At 36.0% G+C, this 26,907-nt stretch overlaps 1 protein-coding gene across 7 annotated transcripts in view; it reads left to right on the top strand.

Annotated features, from left to right (window-relative positions):
- The window catches only part of FNBP1L (formin binding protein 1 like), a 122,699-nt gene that overhangs the window by 44,209 nt on the left and 51,583 nt on the right, over window positions 1-26,907 (top strand). For 6 of the 7 annotated variants that reach the window (XM_060623390.2, XM_060623392.2, XM_078451649.2 and 3 more), the window contains exon 2: window positions 17,226-17,341. The exons of the other annotated variant lie outside the window; for it this stretch is intronic. In XM_060623390.2, coding sequence (XP_060479373.1) covers window positions 17,226-17,341 — 116 coding nt within the window. The remainder of the gene's footprint in view (window positions 1-17,225; window positions 17,342-26,907) is intronic. 7 annotated transcript variants of the gene reach the window in all.

Here is a 26,907-nt window from a genome sequence, read left to right as displayed (position 1 = left end):
ACAATAAATAAAATACCTAAATGTAAAAGCTAAAATTATAAAAACTCTTAGAAGAAAACATAGGGGAAGAATTTCATGACATTAGATTTAGCAGCGACTTCTTGGGTATGATGCCAAAAGCACAGACAACAAAAGGGAGAACAGATAAATTTTGGACTTCATTGAAATTTAAAACTTTTATGCATTCAGTGACACTATTAATGTAGTGAAAAGGCAGCCTAGAGAATGAGAGAAAACATTTGCAAATCATGTATCTATTAGGGATTAATACACAGAATACGTAAGTAACTCCCACTACCCAACAACAAATAATCTTGTCAGAAACAAGCAAAGGACTTGTATAGACATTTCTTCACAGGAGGTATACAAATGGCCAATAACCACATGAAAAGATGTTCAAGAGCACTATCATTAAGAAAATGCAAATTAAAAGTATGAGATACCACTTCATACCTAATAGTATGGCTGTATTTTAAAAAAAGGAAAATAACAAGTGTTGTCAGGATGTGAAGAAATTAGAACCCTTGTACACTGTTGGGAATGTAAAATGGTACAGCTGCTGTGAAAAACATTATAGTGGTTCTTCAAAAATTAACCATAGCATGAATTACCATTATGATCCAGTGTTTCCATCTTTGGGTATATACCCCAAAGAATTGAAAGCAGGGTTTTGAAGAGAGATTTGTACATCTTCGTTTATAGCAGCATTATTCATAATAGCCAGAAGGTAGAAACAAAACAAGTGGCTATTCACAGATGAATGGAAGAGACAAAATGATACATACATACTTTGTATAATGGAATATTATTCAGGCTTAAAAATGAAATACTGATAAATGCTAAAATATAGAAGAAGCTTGAGGACATTATGCTAAGTGAAATAACCCAGTCACAAAAATCACAAAATAGTGTATGATTCCATTTATTTGAAGTACCCAGTGTAGTAGAATCATAGAGACAAGAAAGTTGAATGATGGTTGCCAGGGGCTGAGGGGAGGGGAGAATGGGGAGTTATTGTTTAATGGGTACAGAGTTTCAGTTTTGCAAGATGAAGAGAGCTCTGGAGATAGATAGTGGTGATGTTTGCACAGCAATATTAATGTACTTAATGCCACTGTACACTTGAAAATGATTAAGTAAATTTTATGTATATTTTAATTTAAAAATGACATTATAAGCAATCAGTAAAATAATAATTTTTTAAGAAGTAAAAATGTCTTAAAATATCTGCTGACTTAACTAATCACCTTCAGTGACAATATAATACAGTAAAACCTTGGATTGTGGGTAACTTGTTCTGCAAGTGTTCCGCAAGGTGAGCAAACGTTTCTAATAAGTTTTAACTTGATAAATGAACGATGTCTTGCAGTATGAGTAGCATGTGATGCCGAATATTACATGATCACAGCTGAGCCAGTGGTTTCTCTCACTATGGCTTTGTGGATAATCATCTCCCATGATCAGATGCTTGGTCTCAGGCTGTGGTGTTTGGCAGGAATCAGTGTTTTTTTTTTAAGAACATTGGAAGGTGCCCACAACTGGCACTTGTGTATTTTTTGTCACTTCACAGCACCTATGGATAGTCCTTTGCTTTTCCATATAAGGTTAAGAATGCTTTGCTTCTTTCTAGGTCATGCTGCCTGCATATATAGACCCTTTCCTCTGTTACCTTATTGCCAGTTATATTAAATACAGTATATGACAAGAGTTCATTAGTACTGTACTGTAGTCAGCATCTGTTAGTGATAGTGAAGGGTGTCCTATATAATAACCCTCCTCTCTCTTGTCTTCTCACACCAGCCACGAAGGTTTTCAAAGTTAAGTGCAGGTTAATTTGTTTATTTTTCTTTATGTTTTGTATTTTCTTTATTATTTTCTGTATTATATTACATATTGTAATCATTTTTATATGACTATTTTGGGGCTGTGGAACAAATCATCTGGGTTTCCATTATTTCTTATGGGGAAATTCACTTTGATATACAGATGCTTTGGATTATAAACCTGTTTCCAGAACAAATTACGCTCACAAATCAAGGTTTTACTGTACTGTGTTTAGAAATATCTTTGTTTCTTTGTATCTTCATATTTAGAATTGTATGTCCACTGTAGCTATTTCTACTCTATAAAAAGAGCAGATAAGTTTGAATACCAAGTCTATTTTTTGATTTCAGAGTTTTAGCTTATTTTATTATTATTAAAAAAATTTTTTTTTTTTTTTTTTTTGAGAGAAAGGGTACGAGTTGGGGAGGGTCAGAGAGTGAGGGAGACAGAGGATCCGAAGCGGGCTCTGTGCTGACAGCAGACAGCCTGATGCAGGGCTTGAACCTATGAACTGCAAAATCATGACCTGATTCGAAGTCGGATGCTTAGCTGATTGAGCTACCCAGGCGCCCCGAGTTTTAGCTTATTTTTAATAAATTGAAAGATAACTTTATACACATACAAACAAAACTAACTTTATTTTCATTTTTTAAAAGTATTTATTTTGGTGGGAGGAGAGTTTGCATGCTTGAGAGAGAGAGCAGAGGAGGGGCAGAGAGAGGAAGAGGGAGAATCCCAAGCAGGCTCTGTGCTATGAGTGCGGAGCCCAACATGGGGCTGGAACTCACAAACCATGAGATCAGGACCTGAGCCAAAATCAGGAGTTGGATGCTTAACCGACTGAGCCACCCGGCTGCCCCTTCAAATTCTTTTTTAGCAGATTAAGTAAAACCCTGTCATAATATGATAAGTGAGACCCCAAAATTTTAATAGCATAAAATACAAAGTTCTTGAAAATGTTACTTAGTTTGTACTATCACCAAAAGTGCAAAAGTAGAGATGGTGAAAAATTGTATGGAATTGTCATTTCACTTAAGTGAGAAAGGTCCTAAATGAACTTGTGCTCATTTTTTTTTTTTAATCTTAACTCTCTTAAGGACTTTAGTTTGCTGCTTTTTGAGAACAAGAGCAGGGCAGAAGACCTGAAACAGTAACATTATATTCAAATTTGTGTAACCTCTTGGGCTTTGCTTTATTCAGTGAATTTGCATTTGTTAGCCTCATTAGAAACAAGATTTAAAAGTACACTTTTGAGTTTTAGGGACAAGAATTTTGTTCCCAAAGATTAAAGTTAAGTATGTTACCTTTGAAGACATTTCAGCTGTATTAATTTGTGTTCTCTGAGAAGCAGCCACCCATATGGGAATGCATTAGGGGTGATACCTATTAGGGGAAATGGAGGGAAGCAAGAGAAGGCTGAAAAAGCCCTAAGACCACCATGCAAGTATGACCTAAATGGAGGAGGTAAAGGAGGAAGGAATATTGAGTAGAAGCATCTTAGGCTAGAGTGAAGTTCTAAGGAGAGTTTGGCAAGGTTGTCTGGTAGTCCTTGAGCCAGATTCACCCATCAGAAGAACCCTTGGTCTCCCTGAACCAGATGTCTGTATATCTTTGCCTTCTGTAGTCTTTGTGTGGGAGCAACCAGTGGGAAACCCTGTGGTTGGGGCCCTGATCAGCTCTGTTCCCTGTGGTTAGTAATCTGAGAGGCACATTCTCATGGTCTCATTACCATCTTATAAATTATTTTTTTGTGTGGAATGTTTTATGGCCTGGTAAATCATTGCCTTTAAAAGACATGGCTCTATTAATTAGGTACTCTTGTGTATTCATTTATAAACCATAATTTGGAGAATTTGAAGAATTATATTTTTGTCTTATCATATATGTGATGCCTATTGATGTAAATTATGAATGCAAAAATGGGAGAGGGACTCTTCTTCCCCCTCAGATCTCTAATACCTCCTATATCTGTATTCTCAACTAATGACCTTGCTTCAGTTTTAGTGAAAAGAATAGAAGTAATCACCATAGAATTCTTCAGAAGCTATTACCACCACGTCTGCCAAACTTTCTACTGTGCCAATTTACTCGCCTTCTCTCCTGTTATAACTTGAACTGTTCATTGTCTTAGGCAAAGGTCAGCCCCACCAATTATGTACACCTCTCCTCTTACCTGCTTAGTGCTCACTGGTCCAGTTCTTCCCTTTCATCTGCCTTATTAGTGTTTTCCTTTTGTATCATTTCCATTAGCATATAATCATACTGTTTCTTCCACCTAAAAACCACCCACACTTGATCCTACTTCTCTTTTTAGTTATCATCCCATATCTCTTCTCTTTAAAGCAGAATTCCTTGGAGTGCCTGGGTGGCTCAGTTGGTTAGGCATCCAAAGTCATCTCAGGTCATGATCTCACAGCTTGTGAGCTCTAGCCCTGCATCGGGCTCTGTGTTGACAGCTCGGAGCCTGAAACCTCCTTTGGATTCTGTGTCTTGTTCTCTCCCTGTACCCTACCTGCTTCAGATTCTGTGTCTCATTCTCTTCTCTGCCCACTTGTGCTCTGTCTCTCTCTGTCTCTAAAAAATAAATAAATGTAAAAAAAAAAAAATTAAAAAAAAACCCAGAATTCCTTGAAAGTGGTGTCTTCTCTAATTTCTTTCTTCCTCATCCTCACTGAACTCACTTTAGTCAGGGTTTTGCCTTCACTACTGTAACAAAACTGTTCTTGTTAAGGTTGTCAGTGATTTTCATAATGCTCCATTCAGTGGTCCGTTTTTATTTAGTCTTCTTACTTTTAGTAGCATTTGACAAGTGGATCACTTCCTCCTCCTTTAAATAATACATTATTCATTTGGCTTTCAAGATGCCACACTTTCTGGTTTTATTTGTACCTCACTGGTCCCTCCTCAATGTCCTTTGCTGGTTCCTTCTCAATTCCCTAACTTCTAAGCGTTGGTGTGCAGTACAGCTGAATTGAAATTGCATTCAGGATCATGTCTTAACGTACATTTTCATGGAGACCACTTCTGTTTAATTCCAAACATATGTATTTAACTGCCTATTCAGCATATCTTGGATATCTAAGGATATCACAAACTTTACTATCTAAAACCAAAACTTTTGTCTTTTCTCCTTGACCAGACTTGTTCACTTAATTACCCCAGTTTAGTTCAAAGCAGATTTATCCTTCTAGTTCACGGTGCTCAAAATTGATGTCTCTCCTTCTTTAATAATCCACACTGAAAACATCAGAAAATTTTGTTGGCACCACCTTCAGAATATATCCAAAATCTTACCACTTTTCATTACTCTCCTCCTTCTACCTTGTGCCAAGCTAACCTGAGCTATGATCTGGATTATTGCAGCAGCCTTCCCCAAAAGTCTCCCTTGTCCAGAGTCATGTTTTTATTATTATTAAAAGTTAAAAAAATTATTTTTTAGAGTGTGAGTTCAGGAGAGAGGCAGATAGAAAAAGAGAGAGAATCTCAGGCAGGCTCCACGCTCAGCATGGAGCCCAACATGGGGCTTGATCCCCTGACCCTGGGATCATGACCTGAGCCAAAATCAGGAGTCAGATGCTTAACTGACTGAGCCACCAGGTACCCCATGAATCTTTTTTTTTTTTTTTTTTTTTTAAATCAATATAGAAGAGTGATCTCTTTAATAACCTGAGTCAGGTCATGTCAGGCTAATGCTCAAGACCTTCCAGTGTGTTTTCATCTCAATCAGTGTTAAAGCCAAGGCCCTTATGATGGAAGATAATCTGCATTCTGACCCTCATAGGCTTTCCATTCTAACTTCAGTTCTTCCCTCTGCTCATTCAGCTGTAGCTTGCTTATTCAGCTTCTTGCTTTTTATGGAATGCATCAAGCATATGCAGGCTCAGAATCTTAAACATTTTAACAACTAAACCTGTAATTGTACTAGTTCTTTGGGTAGGCAGAAGCACTAATGGTGTGAATGGTGTATCCAAAGTAATAAGCAGGAAGGCAGAATAAAAGCACATAGGTGTTTGTGGTAAAAATAGAGTTGGAGAATGAGGAATTATCTTCTGATTGTGTCTCTTTTGGTGAGGTAGGAAGCAAGGTATTGGCTGAGAGTGAGATGGATAGGAGATGGTGTAAATTTAAACTGTAAGAAGGTATAAGTTAGTTGGCTAGGATAATGGGGTGGTGAATGGGTTTGGGCTAAGTAGTTTAAAGCCTTTTGGGTTAATAAGCACAAATTTCAAAGTATGACCAGTCAGTGTAGTTGGTTTGGTGGTTCATCTGTCCATCCTTCCTACCCACCCCACCTTTTTTCACCAGCATAAGGATTGGTGAAGAGTTAAATATGAAACTAGGGTTGAAGTTGAACAAAGCAAGAGAGGGCAAAGACAGTTGAAGCTGTTGGTATGGAGTGAATACAGTGAAGGCTTATGGAATCCAAGCTGTGTCGAAAAAGGAGGGGCATGAGTGATAGAAGTAATGCGTCAGGATCAATGGATTAAAGTTCTATCTATGGGGACAAAACATTAGTGGCCTTGGAGGGCCTGGGTGGCTCAGTTGGTAGAGCATGCAAGTCTTGATCTTTGGGTCATGAGTTCAAGCCTCGCGTTGGGCATAGAGCTTACTTTAAAAAAAAAAAAAAAAAAAAAAAGTTGGTCTCCTGGTGGCTGCTTAGTTAGTTAAGTGTCCAACTCTTGATTTCATCTCAGATCACGATCCCATGATTTGTGAGATCTAACCCTGTGTCTGATTCTGAACTGACAGTGTGGAGCCTGTTTAGGATTGTTTGTCTCCCTCTCTCTCTGCTCCTCCTCTCTCTGTCTCTCTTAAAAATAAACAAACATTAAAAAAAAAAAGCTACTGGTCTTGGGATACTGGAGTTTGTGAGTTTGGCAGATAGGGTTAGCCATCTGAGAATGAGAGACTCCCAATTTATTGGGAGTAGGAGATACTGTACTTGCTGCTAATGATAATGGAAATGATCATTGGAATGAGTTGCTGAGAAAGTCATGGGAAGAGAAGTAAGAAAATAAGCAGTAGGGTATTAGAAGAATTAACTGGATAGATTTTGAAGTCACTAAAAGCTTAATTTAAAATTAAGTTTTTTAATTAAAAATGAAAAGATAACAGGTAAGTTTTCCAAATACACAAGTTTGCATCTGTTTTTTAAAGAACAGATAAAACTACAAGGAAACAAATCCAAATAATTAAGTTGTTTATTTTAAACTTAAAATATTCCTCAGTTTGCTTTGGGGGTAGACGTTGTTGACTCTAAATTATGAATTGATTTTTTTTTTCTTTTTAGCTCCATGAGACTTAAAAAACATTTCCAGTTCCATATGAATCCAAGAATGAGAAAAGTCAGTTGTGTTAGATCTTAAAAATGTTTCTGCTAGTACTTTGGTATTCATAAGTGCTGGAGAAACTTTGGCAGAGAATCAGAGCCATAGACTAAGCCCAAACTAGGACAACAGAGTCATTATTCTGCTTTTTAGTAAAGAAAGTCTTTTTTTAAATAGTTGTGACCCTTGGTGCTTTACCAAAAGTACTTTATTGGGACTTCATTTGGATGCAAGGCTATGTCAAAGTAATTAGAAAAACAAGGATTGAATATAAAATGGTGACTTCTAAAATAATTATAACATTTTGTTATACATAAAATACTTATTTTTAATTAAATTACATTAAAGATAAAAGTAAGATAACTGAGTAAATTTATTATTTATCACCACACTTACCAGTATGCAGTAGAACCTTGGAGCAACATATAATTCATTTGATTTATGCTGAATAGTGTGGGCATTTAGTTGGCTTTGGTGCCAGCTTTAATTTAGAATGTTTGTGTGTGTGTGTGTGTGTGTGTGTGTGTGTGTGTGTTCCCAAATGAATAAGGTGAAATAACTTTAAACATTTTACAGAATTAAAAAACAGTACCTAAGAAAACAGAAAATAATAGCTTTCTTGAATTTAAATATGAGATAACATTTAATTAGGGCATACCACTGATGGGAGAGAGAACATTTCACAGAAGCTTTGGTAAGAATGAATATGTTGGAAAAGGAATTAAGGGGTTAATGGAGGCAAGGAAATGGAATGAGTTAGACTCTGCTAATAATGTAGAGTAAATCCATAGAAATAAGAGCAATGCTAAAGGTAGAGAGAATGGGGGAGTGAGGGTAAGTTGCCTGTTTTGATAACTTAATATTTATTTGTAATCCATAGGTTGTTTCAAAATACTGCTTGATTCTACTTCTTTAGTTTGACTTGAGCATATCCTGACATGTTCCACTATATAGTCCTGAGGTATCTGCTGGCATGGACTAGGGAGAAATGTGATCTCAGGCTTTGAAACTAAAGTGATTAGAGGGTGTTAGCTGTGAACACATAAGGCTTTATGATTGATTCTTATATTTGATTTAAAAGTTTTGTACTTCATTTTGTGTTAGTGAAAAGAATTCTTAATGTCTGTCTTCTCTCATGCTTCTGGAGTTGTTCTGATCACTAATGGGTATGCTGCTCAGAAACACTGAACAACTTACCAGGAATCTTGTAAAGAGAGTTTAAGCATTCATGTGTGTTTGTGTTAGGCAGTTTCTAACTTTGAGGTTTTTTCATTTGTTCCTTTCGTCAAAGCTTCCCAGTGACCCAGAATTTTTTTCAAACCATCTATTTCTTTCCTGATGAAAGAAATGCATCATTTTTAGTAACAGTATTCACAATAGTTACTCATTTGGCTTTTAAGAATATAAAACTGGCAAAGATTTTAGAAGATAATCTTTCTAGTCCCATCCCATTTTTGTTGCTAGCCAGCTATGAGGCACATTACTTAAGCAGTTCTGGGCATCAACTTCCATACTTGTAAAACCAAGGGTCTGGGACCATTATTTACTAATAAACATTAATTACTAAACTTACCAAACAATGGTGTGTTGTAGTAGAAAGAAAATGAGGTCTGGAGTCAGAAACTTGGTTTCCTCGTTTATAAAATGTCTTGTCCAGGGGCGCCTGGGTGGCGCAGTCGGTTAAGCGTCCGACTTCAGCCAGGTCACGATCTCGCGGTCTGTGAGTTCGAGCCCCGCGTCAGGCTCTGGGCTGATGGCTCGGAGCCTGGAGCCTGTTTCAGATTCTGTGTCTCCCTCTCTCTCTGCCCCTCCCCCGTTCATGCTCTGTCTCTCTCTGTCCCAAAAATAAATAAAAAACGTTGAAAAAAAAAATTAAAAAAAAAAAAAAAATGTCTTGTCCAAGAGGGTTTTGAAGGTGATATTGGGTAATACATGTGAAAACACTTTGTAAATTCAAAAGTGCTATGCACCAGATGGCCAACCGACACATGAAAAAATGCTCAACTTCACTCATCATCAGGGAAATACAAATCAAAACCACAATGAGATACCACCTTACACCTGTCAGAATGGCTAACATGAACAGCTCAGGCAACAACAGATGTTGGCGAGGATACTAAGAGGATCTCCTTTGCATTGTTGGTGGGAATGCAAGCTGTTGCGGCCACTCTGGAAAGCAGTATGGAGGTTCCTCAAAAAACTAAAAATAGAACTACCCTACGCCCCAGCAATTGCACTACTAGGCATTTATCCAAGGGATACAGGTGTGCTGTTTTGAAGGGACACATGCACCCCCATGTTTATAGCAGCAATATCAACAGTAGCCAAAGTATGGAAAGAGCCCAAATGTCCATCGATGGATGAATGGATGAAGAAGACGTTGTGTGTATGTATATATATACACACATACATACACACACACACAATGGATTATTACTCAGCAGTCAGAAAGAATGAAATCTTGCCATTTGCAACTACGTGGATGGAACCTGGAGGGTATTATGCTAAATGAAATAAGTCAGACAAAGACAAATATCATATGACTTCACTCATATGAGGACTTTAAGAGACAAAACATATGAACATAAGGGAAGGGAAGCAAAAATAATATAAAAACAGGGAGGGGGACAAAACAGAAGAGACTCATAAATATGGAAGACAGAGGGTTACTGGAGGGGGTGTGGGAGGGGGGGGATGGGCTAAATGGGTAAGAGGCACTAAGGAATCTACTCCTGAAATCATTGTTGCACTATACACTAACTAATTTGGATGTAAATTAAAAAGAAAAAAGTGCTATGCAAATAGAATGGTTATTCAATCAGCAAGTAAGTGCCTTGTATGTGCTAGGCTGTGTGATGAGGTTAATTTTGTTATCAGCACCTGGTTTTTAACATTTAAGTCATTGAATCCCATAAAAATACTCAAATCATTGTTAACAAATGAAGTGATTCAAATGATTGGAAACCGTCATATAAAAAGGATAAATGAACTTGTACTTTTTTCTCATGTCTCTTGGATTCAGAGTAATAAGACAACTTTATGGTGAAGTTATTTTGCAGTTTGGAATTGATGTTTTTGTTGAGTTCTGCTTAGAGAAAAAGTAAAATGTCTGGTAAAATCACAAGAATTTAAAATGAACATTTGTTCACTGAATATTTTAACATTTCAGCCATGAATCTTGTTTGGATCTCTTGCTATTTACTTTGCCTTTTTATTCTTTATATGAATATTGCTAAATTAGTTTCTCTGCTCACTTCCTTTCAAAATTTAAATCACTCATTTTTAAATGTTTGGAGTTTATCATACTGATTCTTAATGTATTGTAATTAACATGTCTAGTTGAAAACCAAGATAATGTTATTCAATGGATTTAATAAATTTTATCTTAAAAAACTGTTTTGTCTGCATTTTAAAGGTCATAATATTAAATCTGTATTTGACATAAATTCTTATTTTTTTTTTAATTTTTTTTTTTAACGTTTATTTATTTTTGAGACAGAGACAGAGCATGAATGGGGGAGGGTCAGAGAGAGGGAGACACAGAATCTGAAACAGGCTCCAGGCTCTGAGCTGTCAGCACAGAGCCCGACGCGGGGCTTGAACTCATGGACCGCGAGATCATGACCTGAGCCGAAGTCGGCCGCTTAACCGACTGAGCCACCCAGGCGCCCCATAAATTCTTATTTTTAACTCGTGGGTTGACTGAGGCAACAAATCATGTACAATATGGGTATATAATGTAATAGGATTTAAAATTTTCTATGTTAAGACTTTTGTCTTTCAGAGGTACTTTTTTTTCAATTCATATTTTTTCCTCCAAAGTGGTTAAAAAACAGAGAACTTTGTTTCAATTTTAGTCAAACGTGTATCTTGCCTTTAGCCTGCTTTTTAATGCTGATTGGTATATTTCCTAGTTGGCCTTTATTTGGGATCTCTTTGCTTAATAGGTATATGAAAATCTTAGTTAAAATATAACTAACTCAATTATTTGGCTTCTCTGATGTTTTCTGCTTGTACAGTTGTCCCGTGATATTTTTGAATATTTAAATAATCTGGGCACCTGCATGGCTCAGTCGGTTAAGGGTCTGACTTCTCATGGTCCATGGGTTCGAGCCCCACATCGGGTTCTGTGCTGACAGCTCAGAGCCTGGAGCCTGCTTCGGATTCTGTATCTCCTCTCTTCTGCCCCTCCCCTGCTCGTGTTGTCTCTATGGGTCTCAAAAATAAATAAATGTTAAAAAAGAAAAAAAAAGAAAAGAAAGAAAAAAGATACAATGGCCATTATCATGATCGACTAGAATGGTTTTCCATGAGAAAATTATTTGAAATCTGGCCACAGATCTGTTACTGTTAGTAATGAGCTTGCCCTGAATGTATTTTGAGTTTTAGAATAATCAGATAATAATATGAAACCATCAGAATAAGCAAGAGTTTGAAAAATAAGAATCCAGATGGTGACCTGTGCAGTTTTTTAGTGCTATTTAAAGTCACACGATCAAGAATATACTAAATTTCACTGAATTTACTGATAAGTGTTGGGAAGCTCCTTCCTTTTATATTGTGGTATAAGTACATTTACCATTTAAGTGTACAATTTATTGAAATTAAGTACATTCATGGTGTTGTGCAGTCATCACCACCATCTATCTCTAGAACTTTTTTTTTTCTTAATTACCCATTCTGAAAATAGTGCTCCCTGAATCTTTTTATTTTATTTTTTATTTTTTTTAATTTACATCCAAATTAGCGTATAGTGCAACAATGATTTCAGGAGTAGATTCTGTGCCCCTTACCCATTTAGCCCATCCCCCCTCCCACAACCCCTCCTGTAACCCTCAGTTTGTTCTCCATATTTATGAGTCTTTTCTGTTTTGTCCCCCTCCCTGTTTTTATGTTATTTTTGCTTCCCTTCCCTTATGTTCATATGTTTTGTCTCTTAAGGTTCTCATATGAGTGAAGTCATATGATATTTGTCTTTGTCTTTGACTAATTTCACTTAGCATAATACCCTCCAGGTTCCCTCCACATAGTTGCAAATGGCAAGATTTCATTCTTTTTGATTGCTGAGTGATACTCCATTATGTATGTGTGTGTGTGTGTGTGTGTGTGTGTGTATACCACATCTTTTTTATCCATTCATCCATCGATGGACATTTGGGCTCTTTCCATACTTTGGCTATTGTTGATAGTGCTGCTATAAACATGGGGGTGCATGTGTCCCTTCGAAACATCACACCTGTATCCTGTGGATAAATGCCTAGTAGTGCAATTGCTGGGGCGTAGGGTAGTTCTATTTTTAGTTTTTTGAGAAACCTCCATACTGTTTTCTAGAGTGGCTGCACCAGCTTGCATTCCCACATCTTTAGAACTTTTTTATCTTTCCAAAGAAACTCTACCTATTAAACAGTAATTCCCCATTCTCCCCTCAGCCCCTAGGAACCACATTTCTACTTCCTGTGTCTATGTGTTTGACTACTCTAGGGACTTAATACAAATGGAATCACAGTATTTGTTCTGACTGGATTATTTCACCTAGAATAATGTCTTCAAGGTTCATCCAGATTGTAGTATGTATCAAAATATCCTTTTAAAGGCTAAATAATATTGTATGTATATACCATAGTGTGTATTCATTCATCTGTTGATGGACACATGGGTTGTTGTCATCTTTTGGTTATTGTGAATAATGCTACTATGCACATGAGTGTGCTGGAATCCTCTCAGATTTCACACTTAATGGTGAAAGCATACTTTTAGAAATACATGTGCTCTTCTTTTTGTGGTAAAAACGGTGATATAGTATGTGTAAAATAACATGGTGACAAACTAATGGTCTCAACATACTGTTAGAAATATTTTAGGAAAAGTTATATGCTGAAAGCATGCTTATGCAGTTTGATTATGGTATCTCAGCACATAGTGTTTTAAGATTGTTTCAGGAATAAAGTGTGTTTAGAACTACTTTTTTGTGAACCGCTAAAGGAGAGCTATGTTGAAGATTTATTCTCAATGGTAAATTATTTGAACAGTGTTTTATGAAGGAATTGTATAACCGGTGATACTGCAGTGCATTGAATGGAATTTTAAAAAGGAAATTAGGATATGATTGCAATTTATTCACTTCATCGTTTATCGGTAAGCAAAAAAAGTGAAGCCAGAACGCCACAGAATATTATAGCAGATTTTTGTCAATTTTATGAAAATAATGCCCTTATAATACAATAGATACAGAATTTTTACAGTATTTCCAAATGAAATGGAAGGGACCATTGAAGGTTGTTGTTTCATGCAGGTTTGTTCCTCATCTCCTGGCTGTTTCAAATTTGTTGACCATTTCTTTAATAATTGACCATTAGTAGTATGCTTTGTTAGCACGTATTTTTGAGAAAATTTAATCTGTTCCTTCAAGATAAAAGGAAAATTTTAATAGTAAATGACTACTTTTCCAAAGAAATGTGAGCTGTGGAGAAAGCATTTTGATGCTGAATGTTTGGAAATGCTTCCATCATTGTATAATTTTGTGTGTCTGCAAATACTATATCTGCACCTTAAAACAGTTGGAAACAGAAATTTCTTGTTTTAAAGTCAGGGTATTAGTCTGGGTTCTCCAGAGAAACAGTACCAAGCCGGGGGGGGGGGGGGGGGGCGTGGGGAGGGAGGGAGAGAGTGTGTGTAGAGAAAATGAGAGAGATTGATTGGTTTATAAGGAATTCTGTGACAACGATTTTACAGGCTTGGCAACTCCAAATTCTGCACAAGGTAGGCCCAGGGAAGAGTTCTTGTTGCAGTTCTAGCCCAAAGGCAGTCAGCTGGCAGCATCCCATCTTGCAAGGTCAGTCTTTGTTCTGTTAAGGCTTTCAACTGATTGGATAGGGCCCACCCACATTATGGAGGGTAATCTGTTTTATTCTAAATTTACCAATTTAATATTTATCTCATCTAAAAATGCCTTCACAGAAACACCCAGGATAATATTTGATCACATATATGGGCAATGTGGCCTAGTCAAATTGACACACAAAATCATATCACAGTTTCAGTGGAGTTTGAACCTATTTGTTAAAAATATAAACATGCAGTGTTTCCTGATTAGTTTGTAAAAATAACAGACTAACATCAAGGACCTTTATTAGCCAGATTTTAACACAAGCCTTTGCCTATAGGTAAATGAGGTTTAAGAAGGAATTGGGAAGTATAGTCAATAATGAATTTTTTCCATTTAGAACTTTATATCTTTGTGGGATGTTTTTTGTTTCCCCAGCTCTGACAATCACTAAACATTAAGTGTTCACAGTTTGGAACCAAGACTTTTTGATTTATTTGCTATTAAGTATTATACCAAGATTTTAGAAATAATGAAGCATATTTAATTCATTGCTCTCACTAAAATTGTTCATATTTTTAAAAAGTAATGGCCCAAAGGCTTTTGTTAAATAAGTTAAAAAATGATTTAAAACTAACATTTATTTCATTTAAACTTCTTTTTAAAATTTCTATTTTTGTGCATTTCACAATTATGTAATTTAATAGTATAGTGTATATAATTTACAAACTTACATATGATACAGGTATTCAAATTTTTTACTAATAGGGGTTTGTAATTTTAAAAAATTAAAGATTTTATCTAGAAGAAAAATAAGTGTAATGTAAAATTTGATGAAGATGATGGTGGGAAGAAGCCTTTGAAGCATTTTGGAAAAATGAAGGGTGATTGTTTTAGCTTCAGACTGTTCCTTTAGGGGGGAATGTTTTTGTTGAGAGTTACTCAGTTTGAAAGAGAATTAAATTTATAATAGGAAATACTACTAATATTCCAATTAAGTTCACTAGGCAGTGCATTGTTTTGCTGTTTCCAAGTCTACTTTGGAAGCCACATGATAATGTAAGAGTTGTATGAAAGAATAGAAATAGAGTAGTAATAGCAAACTGTGATAGCCAGATGAATTCTGCCTCTGCTGTTTAGATAGAATTTACCTTTACAAGTAGAATTTAAAATGATTTAAGGTAGGGAAAGGGATAAAGGGCGAAGACTTGGAGATGATTCATTTGTAAATAACGAATCTGATTAAACAATGGGTGATTTAGAAAAAGAAGAACTATTAGAGATACAAAAAGGGATGATTTTTGACTATTTTATCAACATAGGTTTTTGATATGGGAGAGGGAGAAAGCACCAAGTTTTTAGTCAATTTGGAGATTGGAGTCAATTTGAAGGATAGGAAATGATGATTTCTTAGACAAGAGGTAGAAAGGAATATTTGAGGATTGAAAGAGCTCTGCAGGATAACATAACTTTGTGATGTGTTGGTATCATGTTTACTGCATTGTAGAATACTTAATGACATCATCATAACCCTATTGAGGTGTGTGATGGGATTCCCATTTTAAGATGGAAAAAGTTCAGAGAGCCTTGGTAACTGCCCAAGGTCAAACATATGGTAAATGCAGAATTTACCAGGTGTATTTGATTTTGTTTAGCTTCATTGAGTGCTTGCTATGGTGCCAGGCATGGTGCTTATTATGCCTTGGGAGTTTCGAGATGAATAATACATGGTTCTTGACCTCCAGAGTATGGCAAGTGAATAAGATAGTAATTTTTAAGCTTCTGCACAACAAAGGAAATAATAAACAAAACTAAAAGGCAACCTATGGAATAGGAGAAGATATTTGCAAATGATATATCTGATAAGGGGTTAATGTCCAAAATATATTAAAAAGAACTTACACAATACAAAACCAAAAAAACCAAATAATCAGATTAAAAATGGGCAGAGGACCTGAATAGACATTTTCCAAAGAAGACATAACAGATGGCCAGCAGACATGAAAAGATGCTCAACCTCCCTGATCATCAGGGAATGCAAATCAGAGCTGTAGTCACCTCCAGCCTGTCAGAACGGTTAAAAACAACACAGGAAGCAGGTGTTGTCGAGGATATGGAGAAAAGGGAACCTGGAACCCTCTTGCACCGTTGGTGGGAATGCAAACTGGTGCAGCCCCTCTGGAAAACAGTATGGAGGTTGTTCAAAAAGCTAAAAATAGAACTGCCCTCTGATGCAGCAATCACACTACTGGTATTTACCCAAAGAATACAAAAGTACTAATTCAAAGGGATACATGCATCCCAAAGTTTATAGCAGCATTATCTACAATAGCCAAATTATGGAAACAGCCCCTGTCCACTGATTGATAAATGGATAAAGAAGGTGTGTGTGTGTGTGTGTGTGTGTGTGTGTGTGTGTGTGTGTGTGTGTGTGTATGTATATATACATATATATAAAGAATACATATATACATCTATATAAAGAAGCCATAAAGAAGAATGAAATCTTGCCATTTGCAATGACATGAATGGAGCTATAGAGTATTATTCTAAGTGAAGTAAGTCAGAGAAAAATACCATATAATTTCACTCATGTGGAATTTAAGAAGCAAAACAAACAAGCAATGGGGAAAGAAGAGAGGCAAACCCAGATTTTTAACTATAGAGAACAAACTGTTAGTTATCAGAAGGGAAGTGCGGGGGGGGGGGGGGGCGGGGAGAATGGGTGAAATAGATGACTAAGGAATGCACTTGTGAAGAGAACCACGTGATGCATGGAAGAGTTAAATGACTATTGTCTACCTGAAACTAATAATTACATTGTGTGTTAACTAGCTGGAATTTAAATAACTTTTAAAAGAGAGTAATTTTTAGGGGAGACTTGGGGACCCCTAGATCAATATACCCCAGTCTGAGAGTTTAGGGCCATTTTCTGGAAGCCATGGTGCCTGAACTAAATCTCAGAGGAGGAATAAGAGTAAATTGTAAAAAAGGTGACCAGGGGAGAGTGTTGCATCCAGAGGAAACCACATGTGTAAAGGCATTCAGACATAAAGCTCTGTGATTTATGCTAAGAAATTTAGCATTCTAAGAAATTTAGCATTTGTAACCTATTTCTATGTAGATCTTAAAGGATGAGGTGAGTGGAGACCAACAGAGAAGCCTCTCTGAATAAATATCAGAAGCTGGTTGAAATATTTGCGGATAAAATTTTATAGGCTTTTCAATGTGTTTTTACCTTCCCTTTCTAGGATCAGTTCGACAGCTTAGACAAGCATACACAATGGGGAATTGACTTCTTGGAAAGATATGCCAAATTTGTTAAAGAGAGGATAGAAATTGAACAGAACTATGCGAAACAATTGAGGTAAGTTATAATTTTTTTTCAGTTCTCAGAAATGAAGTTATATCTTCAAACGGATAGATCAGTGTAAATTCTGTGGATTTTTTGGGTCATAATTAGATTGAATTAGGTAACCGATTTTTAAAAAAAAATTTTTTTTTTAACATTTATTTTTTTTTGAGAGAAAGAGAGCGCAAGCTGGTGAGGGGCAGGGAGAGAGGGAGATACAGAATCAAGCAGGCTCCAGGCTCTGAGACGGCAGTGCGGGGCTCAAACCCACTAGCCGCAAGATCATGACCTGAGCTGAGGTTGGACGCTTGACCAACTGAGCCACCCAGGTGCCCCATAACCAATTTGTTTTAATCAATTTAATTAAATAATTGGAATTATTTAGGAATATTGGCTAGCTAGATCATGCCGTAGATATTCCAGAAACATATGTAAAATGCTAAAATCAGGAAGCAAAATGCCAGGAAAAAGAAATTCCTGAGTAATATGCTTTCCCCCTGTAATTTTTGCTGTAGTAATCTTTCAAAAGCATTGAAGATTTCTTCAGTTTCTCAGTTCTTCAGAGTTTCTAGAACTTGGAAATTGAGTGTGCGGAGCTGAATTTCTGTCAAAAATCAGATAATATATTTCTGATGAAAGTAATGTTGGAGTATGTGTTAGAAGATAATAGTTTTAAAGGGAAAGCTTTAGCCATAAAACAGATGGAATTTATCTTAAGGTTTTGTTCAGGTGGAAAATTGTTGTGAGACTACACCTTGACAAATAGTTTTGGTAGAACTTACTCAATAAAAACGGTGCTTAAAGTCTTAAAGACTAGACCCCAGTATAAGGTTTTAGCCAGCAGGGTTAGGGTTCCTTATGTTGCAAGTGACAGAAAAGTAACCTAAAACAGGCACACGTGACTAAAAAATTTAGGTATATTTAGGAGCGCCCGGGTGGCTCAGTCCATTAAACGTCCATCTCTTGGTTTTGGCCCAGGTTATGATCTCATGGTTGGTGAGATTGAGCCCCACTTAGATCTCTGTGTTGACAGTGTGGAGCCTGTTAGCGATTCTTTTTCTCCCTCTCTCTCTGCCTGTTACCCCATTATCTCTCCTCTCTCTCTTTCTCTCTCAAAATAAATAAAGAAACAAACAAACATTTTTAATTAGAAAAAAAATTCAGGTATATTTTGATTCAGGGATCAAATGTGTCCAGGCACCATTTCTTGGCTCTGCTTCCCCTTGTTGCTTTTATCTTCAGTTTCCATTCAGTACTATCCTTCCTGCCCCTTTAGCTCTAGATTTCATATCTTCGTACCTCCACATTCCAGGGAATGATGGTCTTTTCTGTTGTGCATATGGGGAAGGAGAGAGGAAGGAAAAGGGAGAAAGAAGAAATTGAAAGAAGGGAGAGGAGGGGGGGTGGAAGGAAAGCAGAGTGTAAGCTTGTGCCACCTTCTTTTTTCCAGAAACTCCAGTGAAGGTCATCTTTTATCATGCTAAACCTAGTGAGGTTATATGTTTCTCCTGAACAGTTCAGAGGTAGGAATACTCTTAGGTTGACTTATAGCTAGTGAAGGGGGAGGATAGTTACCCTAAAGAAATTTAAGTGGGTGGCAAAAGATTAGGGGATATTTGAGTGATAAACCACATATATCTACTACAGTAGTAGTGGTGTATGTAACTACTGACTGGTTATAGGGATGGAATAGAGTAGTATGATGAATAGATTACTTACAGTATTTTTATAATGATATGCTATTATAATGACATTTGCTAACATAGTGGCGTCATGCTAATGTACTGATCCCATTCATTTCCTCTGGTTTTTGTGTTTTGTTGTTGAGAGAGAAACAGAGCATGAGGGGGGAGGGGCAGAGATGGAGACACAGGATTCAAAGCAGACTCTAAACTTTGAGCTGTTAGCACAGAGCCTGTGTAGGGCTTGAACTCACGAGATGTGAGATCATTACCTGTGCTGAAGTTGGACGCTTAACTGACTGAGCCACCCAAGTGCCCCTATTTTGTTTTTTTTTTTTTTTTAAACAAGGTATTTTCCATATGAAAATATGAACCAGCAAACCTACTAGGATATTAATAAAAATAATGATAATATTTCACCTGTCCAAAAGTTATGATCTGGGAACTTTATCCAGAATCTAGAATTCTTTACCCAAAATCAAGAAGCATTAAGGACCTCTGAGAGGTTAAAATAGCAATAAAAAGTAATCACATGTGAACAATGAAAAATTTCCCTCATTTAATCTTCAATTTGATCTCATTTCTAGCACAGTAAGTTGTCTGGTTCCCAAGTTTTCCAATGGAAGTGAGGATAAGAAATGTTACAGGCAATGTAGTGATGACAGTTTGAAGTGACAATAAGGGAAGAGTTCAACATACTACAAAAAAACAGATGAAAACAGTGTTTCCAACATAAAAGCACCTTGTCAGTAAGGGAATGATGAAAAATACTATGGAATAAGCAGTTTAAATAAATCACATGTAGCAGGATAAACTTAAAAGGCTATTCAGTCCATCAGTGTAAAAAGCAAATTGTAGAACTGAATGTACAGCAAGATCTCCTTCTTTACTCGTGTGTATGTATACAGTTTTGTATAAAAGTTGTATATTTTCTGAAGAAGTCTAGGATACACTCCAAATTGTTTTATAGTGGTTATCCCTAGGGAATGGGAGTGGGGGATTGGTAGGAAAAGGAAGTTCCATTTTTTATTTAGACTTTTGAAATAGTGAAGTTTTTTCAGTGGTTGTGTATTATTTTTGTAATTTAAAACATTTGTTCTTAAGCAAAGAAGATGACATATTTCAAAAGAAAATTCTGTTACAAATTATAAAATAAAAATTGGTAATTTAGGGGTGCCTGGGTGACTCAATCAGTGAAGCATCCCAACGTCAGCTTAGGTCATGAACTCATGGTTTGTGAGTTCAAGCCCCATGTTGGGCTCTGTGCTGACAGCCCAGAGCCTGGAGCCTGCTTCGGATTCTGTGTCTCCCTCTCTCTCTGTTCTTTTCCCACATGCACACGCATGTGTGTGCGTGTTCTCTCTCTCTTTCTCTATCCCTCTTTCTCTCCCTTCCTCCCTCCTTCCCTCTCAAAAATAAATAAACATTAAAAAAATTTTTTTTGAAAATTAGTCTTTATAAGGTAGAACTTCAACAATCTGGATGTCTAGAATAACTGGACTCAAGGGTTTCAGGAAGGCCAAGGTTTTACTATAGTAATAGGGCTAATCAGATGGCAGATTTGTTAGCCTTTCTGTTTTGTGACTGATAATAACCATTATAATTTTCATTGAAGCAAGGGTGGCTAGAACCCACAATTACATGATACGGAAAGTACAATTTTGTAGGAGACAGTAAGCTTTATTACGTATAGATACTCTAGATCAGTGATTTGCATCTTTCTTCTCTCCCAGCACACTAAAGAAATTTGGCACACCTCCATCTTAATAGTGGCTCTCCAGTGTAATGATTTTCAACAAAGACAGGATTATTGGAAGGTGTTGAGGAATTCCAGTAAGGTAGAATTGGGAAGAGGCATGTGTAACTTAAACCACTGACTCCCTTTCCTCTCTCTACATTGAGATTTGCTCCTTTGGCTGAATACTTAGTAAATGATTGAATTATCATTTACATGTTCTTTATAGTATCTGTTTTGTCCAAAGGGAAGAAGTTTGCCTTGTTTATTTCCTCTCTAATGGGAAAAATTCTTTCGCTACCTTTTTTGTTACCGCAGAAGCAATTTCTTTTATAGTGAGGCAGCTTCCCCCCCCCCTCCTAAATAACTATATTCAGGATGTTATACATTTATATTTTAGATATATTGTAAGATTAAAATTTTTCAGTCTTTCGTGCCCTTAGTTTATTTTCCTCTCCCCCCTCTTATTTGTCTGTGAGGAGTGACTTACATCCTTTCAAGTTGGAAGGGGGTTAGGAATAGTGTAAGTCTCTAAGGAATTTGAAAGTAAGGTTTGTAGAAACTTGAGGGGCTAGTTGTTATTAGGAAAAGGTAATTTATTACTGTCTAGTAAAACTTTAGTCATGAGACCCTTCACATGTGTATTAGTGGGCCCTATGCTTGGAGGATGATTGCTAACATGTAACTTGGGGCATGGAGATAAAAGAAGTTTCCAAAGGAAATTTTATATGTTAAAGGAGACTTACTGGATCTTGGAGGTTGGGATAATGTTAAGCTAAGATTGTGTTTTACCCTTAGCAAAGTATTAACGTTGAGGAAGTTGAGTTCCTAGAGGAAGGTCACTCTGCCTGTCTCAGGGACTTGTCAATAGGCTCTATAAGTTGTAAAGAAGTCTAATTTTTTTCTTTTGCTTTTGTCCTCTACATCAGTTATGGATAATTGAGTCATCTCCATTTTGAGTGATGATATATGGTGACATCAGATTACTTGGTAGAATGTTTTTTTGTTTGCAGGCATAAAAAAATGAAATCGGTCATTCTTTTAATAAACTTACACTATTGTATTTGTATGGCAGAGATTAAAATTTCTTTAGTAAAAAATGAAGCTGTATGTACATGATAGTTATTTATCATTTTTTTTCTAGTAAAGATAATTACAGTATTAAGTTCCATCATAGAGGTTGTTCTATGAAACTGTATTCCTCTACTTCCACAGACCATTCCTTTTTGGTTCAGATATGGCAGTGTGGTATACTGGAAGAGAAATAGATTGGACGACAGAAGCTTAACAGCTACTCTTACTTTAACTAGAACAGAAATCTCTCCCAATTCCTTTTGATCTTATGTTGTGTACCAATGCCAAGCCTGGCCTACATAACTGGTCCTCCTAGAGCTGAGTGGATTTAAGTTGAAGAATAAATAATTGAATGATCTGTGTTTGAATTTAGTTTAGAAATTAGGATCTCTGCTCATATGCTGAAACTTTGACAAAGTACTGCTTTCTATCCATACTAGAGTTTTTGTTATGTACATCATTGTGATGAAGTTGTTCTACTAAGAGCTGTCCTAAATATTTAGGGTAGGCTTAGGTATAGAATAATCCAAATAAAACCGGTTTCTATTTTATATTTAGTCTTTACTTTCTCATGCCTCTTCATCACTGTTCTTTGTCACTCTGTTTAGTCTCAGAAGAACCTAGGGAGCTCATCTTAGTACTGTTTTGATGAAAGTAGAGATTACGTTTATTCTTTGGTTGGCCATTGTTTAACTCTCTACTGCTTTGGTCTCTTCTGTGTTTTTGATCAACTGTTGAATACAGTAAACCCTGTTAGTGGCATCTGGCTAGAGGCAGGAGGAACTATTGCCCATATTTTAGGGTTTAGATGAACTTTCTTCATAGAATTCAATCCTGTGGAAATTCTTTTATTCCTTTCAATCCCCACTGAGCTTGCCTGGGTTAAAAAAAAAAAAACAAAACAAAAAAACATATATATATATATATATATGCGCCTGTATGAGATGATTTATTGGCTACATAATTGTGCTTCTTATTTAAAAAAAATTTTTGTTTTAATGTCTATTTTTGAGAGAGAGACAGAGCATGAGCAGGGGAGGGGCAGAGAGAGCAGGAGACAGAGAATCCAAAGCAGGCTCCAGGCTCTGAGCTGTCAGTGCAGAGCCGAATGCAGGACTTGAACTCAAGAACCGTGAGATCGTGATCCCAGCTGAAGTTGGATACGTAACTGACTGAGCCACCCATGCGCCCCACTGTGCCTCTTATTTCTAGAATGTCATTACCTACTAAAATGTAAAACCTGACAGAAGAGAGAGATTTTTGTTTGTTCTGTGTACTGCTTATTTCCTAGCTTCTAGAACAGTGCCTAGCACAGAGCAAGCCTTTGTTTTTGGTATTTACTGAACACTTATATAGCATTTATTTTGTTAGCACTATTATATTGCTGTTGTACATACTAATAGGTTTTATTTTCACAAAAATCCAATGAGATTTCAGTTATTATTTTAAAGATAGGAAACTGAGTTACAGAGAGGTGAATAGTTAGTTGGCTTCAAAGTAGCTGCAGAGTCAGGGCTGTAGATGGTATATTATGCTGCTTCAGCATAGAGAGAATGAATCATTCTCTATTGAGGAGTTTTTTTTTTTTTTCCTATCACCAGTGCCTAGTACCACTGAAACATCTTTGGGTCTCAGTGGTACTCTGAGACAGTAAAGACAATAATAAATTATCTGGAAACTGTATAACATAGTTTTTACAACTAACATATCTATTTATAATGTAATAGTTACAGAAATTTGATTAAAATGTAAATTAAATTGTGTACTTCATAAGTTTAGGTCTAGTTGTATGTTTTCCATAAAAATAAGAACAGATTCAAAAAAAAGGTTAACACCTTAGAAGTCCTTCTTTTAAGAAAATGTTTTTTTCATTATGGAAAGTAAAAAAACAAAAACAAAAAACAAAACCTGTCAAGAAGCCCTGTTTATTTTCATTTCCTTTGCAAGAATACTTTGCAGTGTTTTTTAAACCTCATGTAGAAAGTGTTTGATTTTTTAACTAAGAGAACTTAAGACAAATACTTTTTTTTAGTTTATTTATCTTAGAGAAACTGAATGAGTGGGGGAGTGGCAGAGAGAGAGGGGGACAGAGGATCAGAAGCAGGCTCTTGTGCTGAGAGCAGAGAGCCCAATGTAGGCCTTGAACTCCTGAAGAACCTTGAGATCATGACCCAAGCCACAGTCGGAGGCTTAAACGACTGAGCCACTCAGGCACCCCTAAGATAAATCCTTTTTACTTGTTATGATTCCCATAATCTATTACAAATTGAAGTTAGGGGTAGCATAAGGTTACTTTAGTTCTCTCTGATTCTTGCCTTTAATATTTTCCTTAACTCTGTTAATTCTTTTCTCCTGATGACTTAGAGAGCAAACACCATGGCAGTTGGAGAGCCTTTTCTTTAATGTCATGTAACTATATTTTCTTGATATGTTTGGATTGGACTTCATGTAGTTATCATTGGCATATTTTAGTTTTTTGATATTTTATTTTTTGATTATTGTCATTCTTCTCTTATCCTACCTTGTTCTTTTAATGAGCCATAGAGGTCTGTTTTTGTCTCATTTCATTTTGTTATACCTAAAATGATGCTGCCTGCTTCCCGCCCCCCAACTTAATTATCCACCAAACTACTAACCTACATTTTTAACAACTGGATTGAGTGTCATTTTCAGTTTATATATGCTGCTGCCTCATTTAATCTTCACAAGAGTTTGATGATCTGTGATAACCTTTGCAATTTTAAGTTCTTTATTTTCCTATAGCAAGCATCCAACAGTGAACTGTTGAGGAATGATTCAATCAATGTGGAATGATTCATTTTACAACTAAAGAAACTCAGGCTCATCACCTTAATGAGAATCACAATCCCTGTTCTTGATATTTGCATTAAAATGTTTTAGGTGTTTTTGTGTTTTTGTTTTGATTAAATGATGAAGCAGAACCTAACAAGTGAAACACAAAAGTCTTAGGATAGAAAGTTCAAACCAGTTGTATTGAATGTTTTAATAGTAAGCTTTCTAATGAAAAGGATTTAAAGACCTTATTGTTTAAAGAACTAAAAAAAGTAAGTTGGTTGTTAATGGTGTTGGCTGTCTAGATCACTTCATTAATCTCTTGGCTCTTTCATAATGCCTTGAATAATTTCATTTCCAAATTACTTTTTGTGCCATTTGAATTATGTAGCAGTGATTAAAATGAGGTAAAATTTTTATTTCATTATCCTGTTTGTATCAAATATAGGTAAATCAGACATTTAACTGCTCATTTGAATCTAGACTATGCAGGTGTTACTATAGTTGTCTTTTAAGAATCTGATATTTAGAAGGGAAACAGAAGAGTAGAACAGAATTTCTTTGAAAAGTTTAATACTTAAATCTTTGGTGGCAGGCTCCTCCTTCCTCAGTCTAAATTGAAAAAATAAAGTAATTTTTCTTTCTTTTCTATCTTGAACATCCCTAAAAATATTCTTCTGAAAGATCTGCAGTTGCCTATAATCCATTATTATCCCTAAAGAGCAGTGAATTGTTGCATATATTCTTTGGGTATAAACTATGAAGCTGAGGCTAGTATAGCCCCATTCACATTTTAGGTACTGTGTACCCTTGATATGCTAAAGATAAAGCAAAAGTAGAAACTGGCATTAAAGAAATGAGAATAGATACTAAGGTAAACCTTTCACATCTTTGAAGCTTGATTCTTTCCCTATGCCTTTCATAAATAGGTTCTTTTATTTTTTCTAGTCATTTATGTATTTCAGCATCTGCCATGGTTGAGGTGTAAAAAATGAGAATGAAGCATGTCCCTTAAAAAATATATATATATAATATGCAGAATTTGTTGTAATATCACTTGTAGTAATCCCCCCTTTTTTTATTTTTTAAAAAAGTTTATTTTTGAGAGAGAGTGAGCGAGCAGGGGAGAGGCAGAGAGAGAGGGAGAGAGATAATGTCAAGTAGGATCTATGCTGTCAGCACAGAGCCCTATGTGGGGCTCAAACTCACAAACCATGAGATCATGACCTGAGCTGAAACCAAGAGTCAGATGCTTAACTAACTGAGCCACCCAGGTGCCCCCCCCACCCCCCGCTGTTTTTTTTACATTTAATTTTTTAAATTGTGGTAAAAATGTAGTTAACATATGATTTGCCGTCTTACTCATTTTAAGTGTACATTTGAACTGCATTATGTGTATTCATACCATTAGGCAACCAATCTCTAGAACCTAATTCATCTTGAAAAATTAAATTCTATACCTGTTAAACAACTCCCCATTTTACCCTTCTCACAGCCCCTGCAGTTCTACTTTCTGTTTCTATGAATTTGACTACTCTAGGAACCTCATAAGTAAAATCATACTTGCTTTTTTTGTGACTGGCTTATTTCACTTATCATAATGTAAGGGTTATACATGTTGGGGCATGTTTAGAATTTTCTTCCTTTTTAAGGCTGAATAGTATTCCATTGTGTGTGTGTGTGTATATATATATATATGTGTGTGTGTGTGTGTGTGTGTGTGTGTGTGTGTGTGTGTACACACACACACACAGCACATTTTGTTTATCTGTTAACGGACATTTGGCTTACCTTTTGGCTATGATGAATAATGATGCTATGAACAGGTGTGTATAAATATTTTTTTGAGTCCCTGGTTTCAATTCTTTTGAGTTATATACCTAGAATAGGAATTGCTGGATCATATGGTAAATCTGTGTTTAATTTTTTGAAGAACTACCATAATGTTCTTCTCAGTGGCTGTGAGCTGTTTTACATTCCAACCAGCAGTGCCCAAAGGTTCTAACACTTAAAATTTAATATTTAACACTTAAAATGTTCTTGCCAACACTTAAAATTTCTCTGCTTTTATTTTTAAGAGTAGCCATCCTAATGGGTGTCACAGATCTGCTTGTGGTTCTGATGTGCATTTCCCTAATGATTAGTGATTTTGAGTATTTTTTTCTTACGCTTGAGGGACGTTTATGTATCTTTGGAGAAATGCTATTTGAGTTCTTTGTCCCAATTTTTAAATCAAATTATTACTTTTTTTTTGTTACTGAGTTTTAGGTGTTCAAATATATTTTCTGTATTTTAAC

Source organism: Panthera onca, chromosome C1 (genome assembly GCF_046562875.1).
Source record: "Panthera onca isolate mPanOnc1 chromosome C1, mPanOnc1 haplotype 2, whole genome shotgun sequence".
Taxonomy (NCBI): domain Eukaryota; kingdom Metazoa; phylum Chordata; class Mammalia; order Carnivora; family Felidae; genus Panthera; species Panthera onca.
The sequence above is the reverse complement of the archived record's forward strand: the minus strand, read 5'-3'. Positions and strand labels throughout refer to the sequence as shown.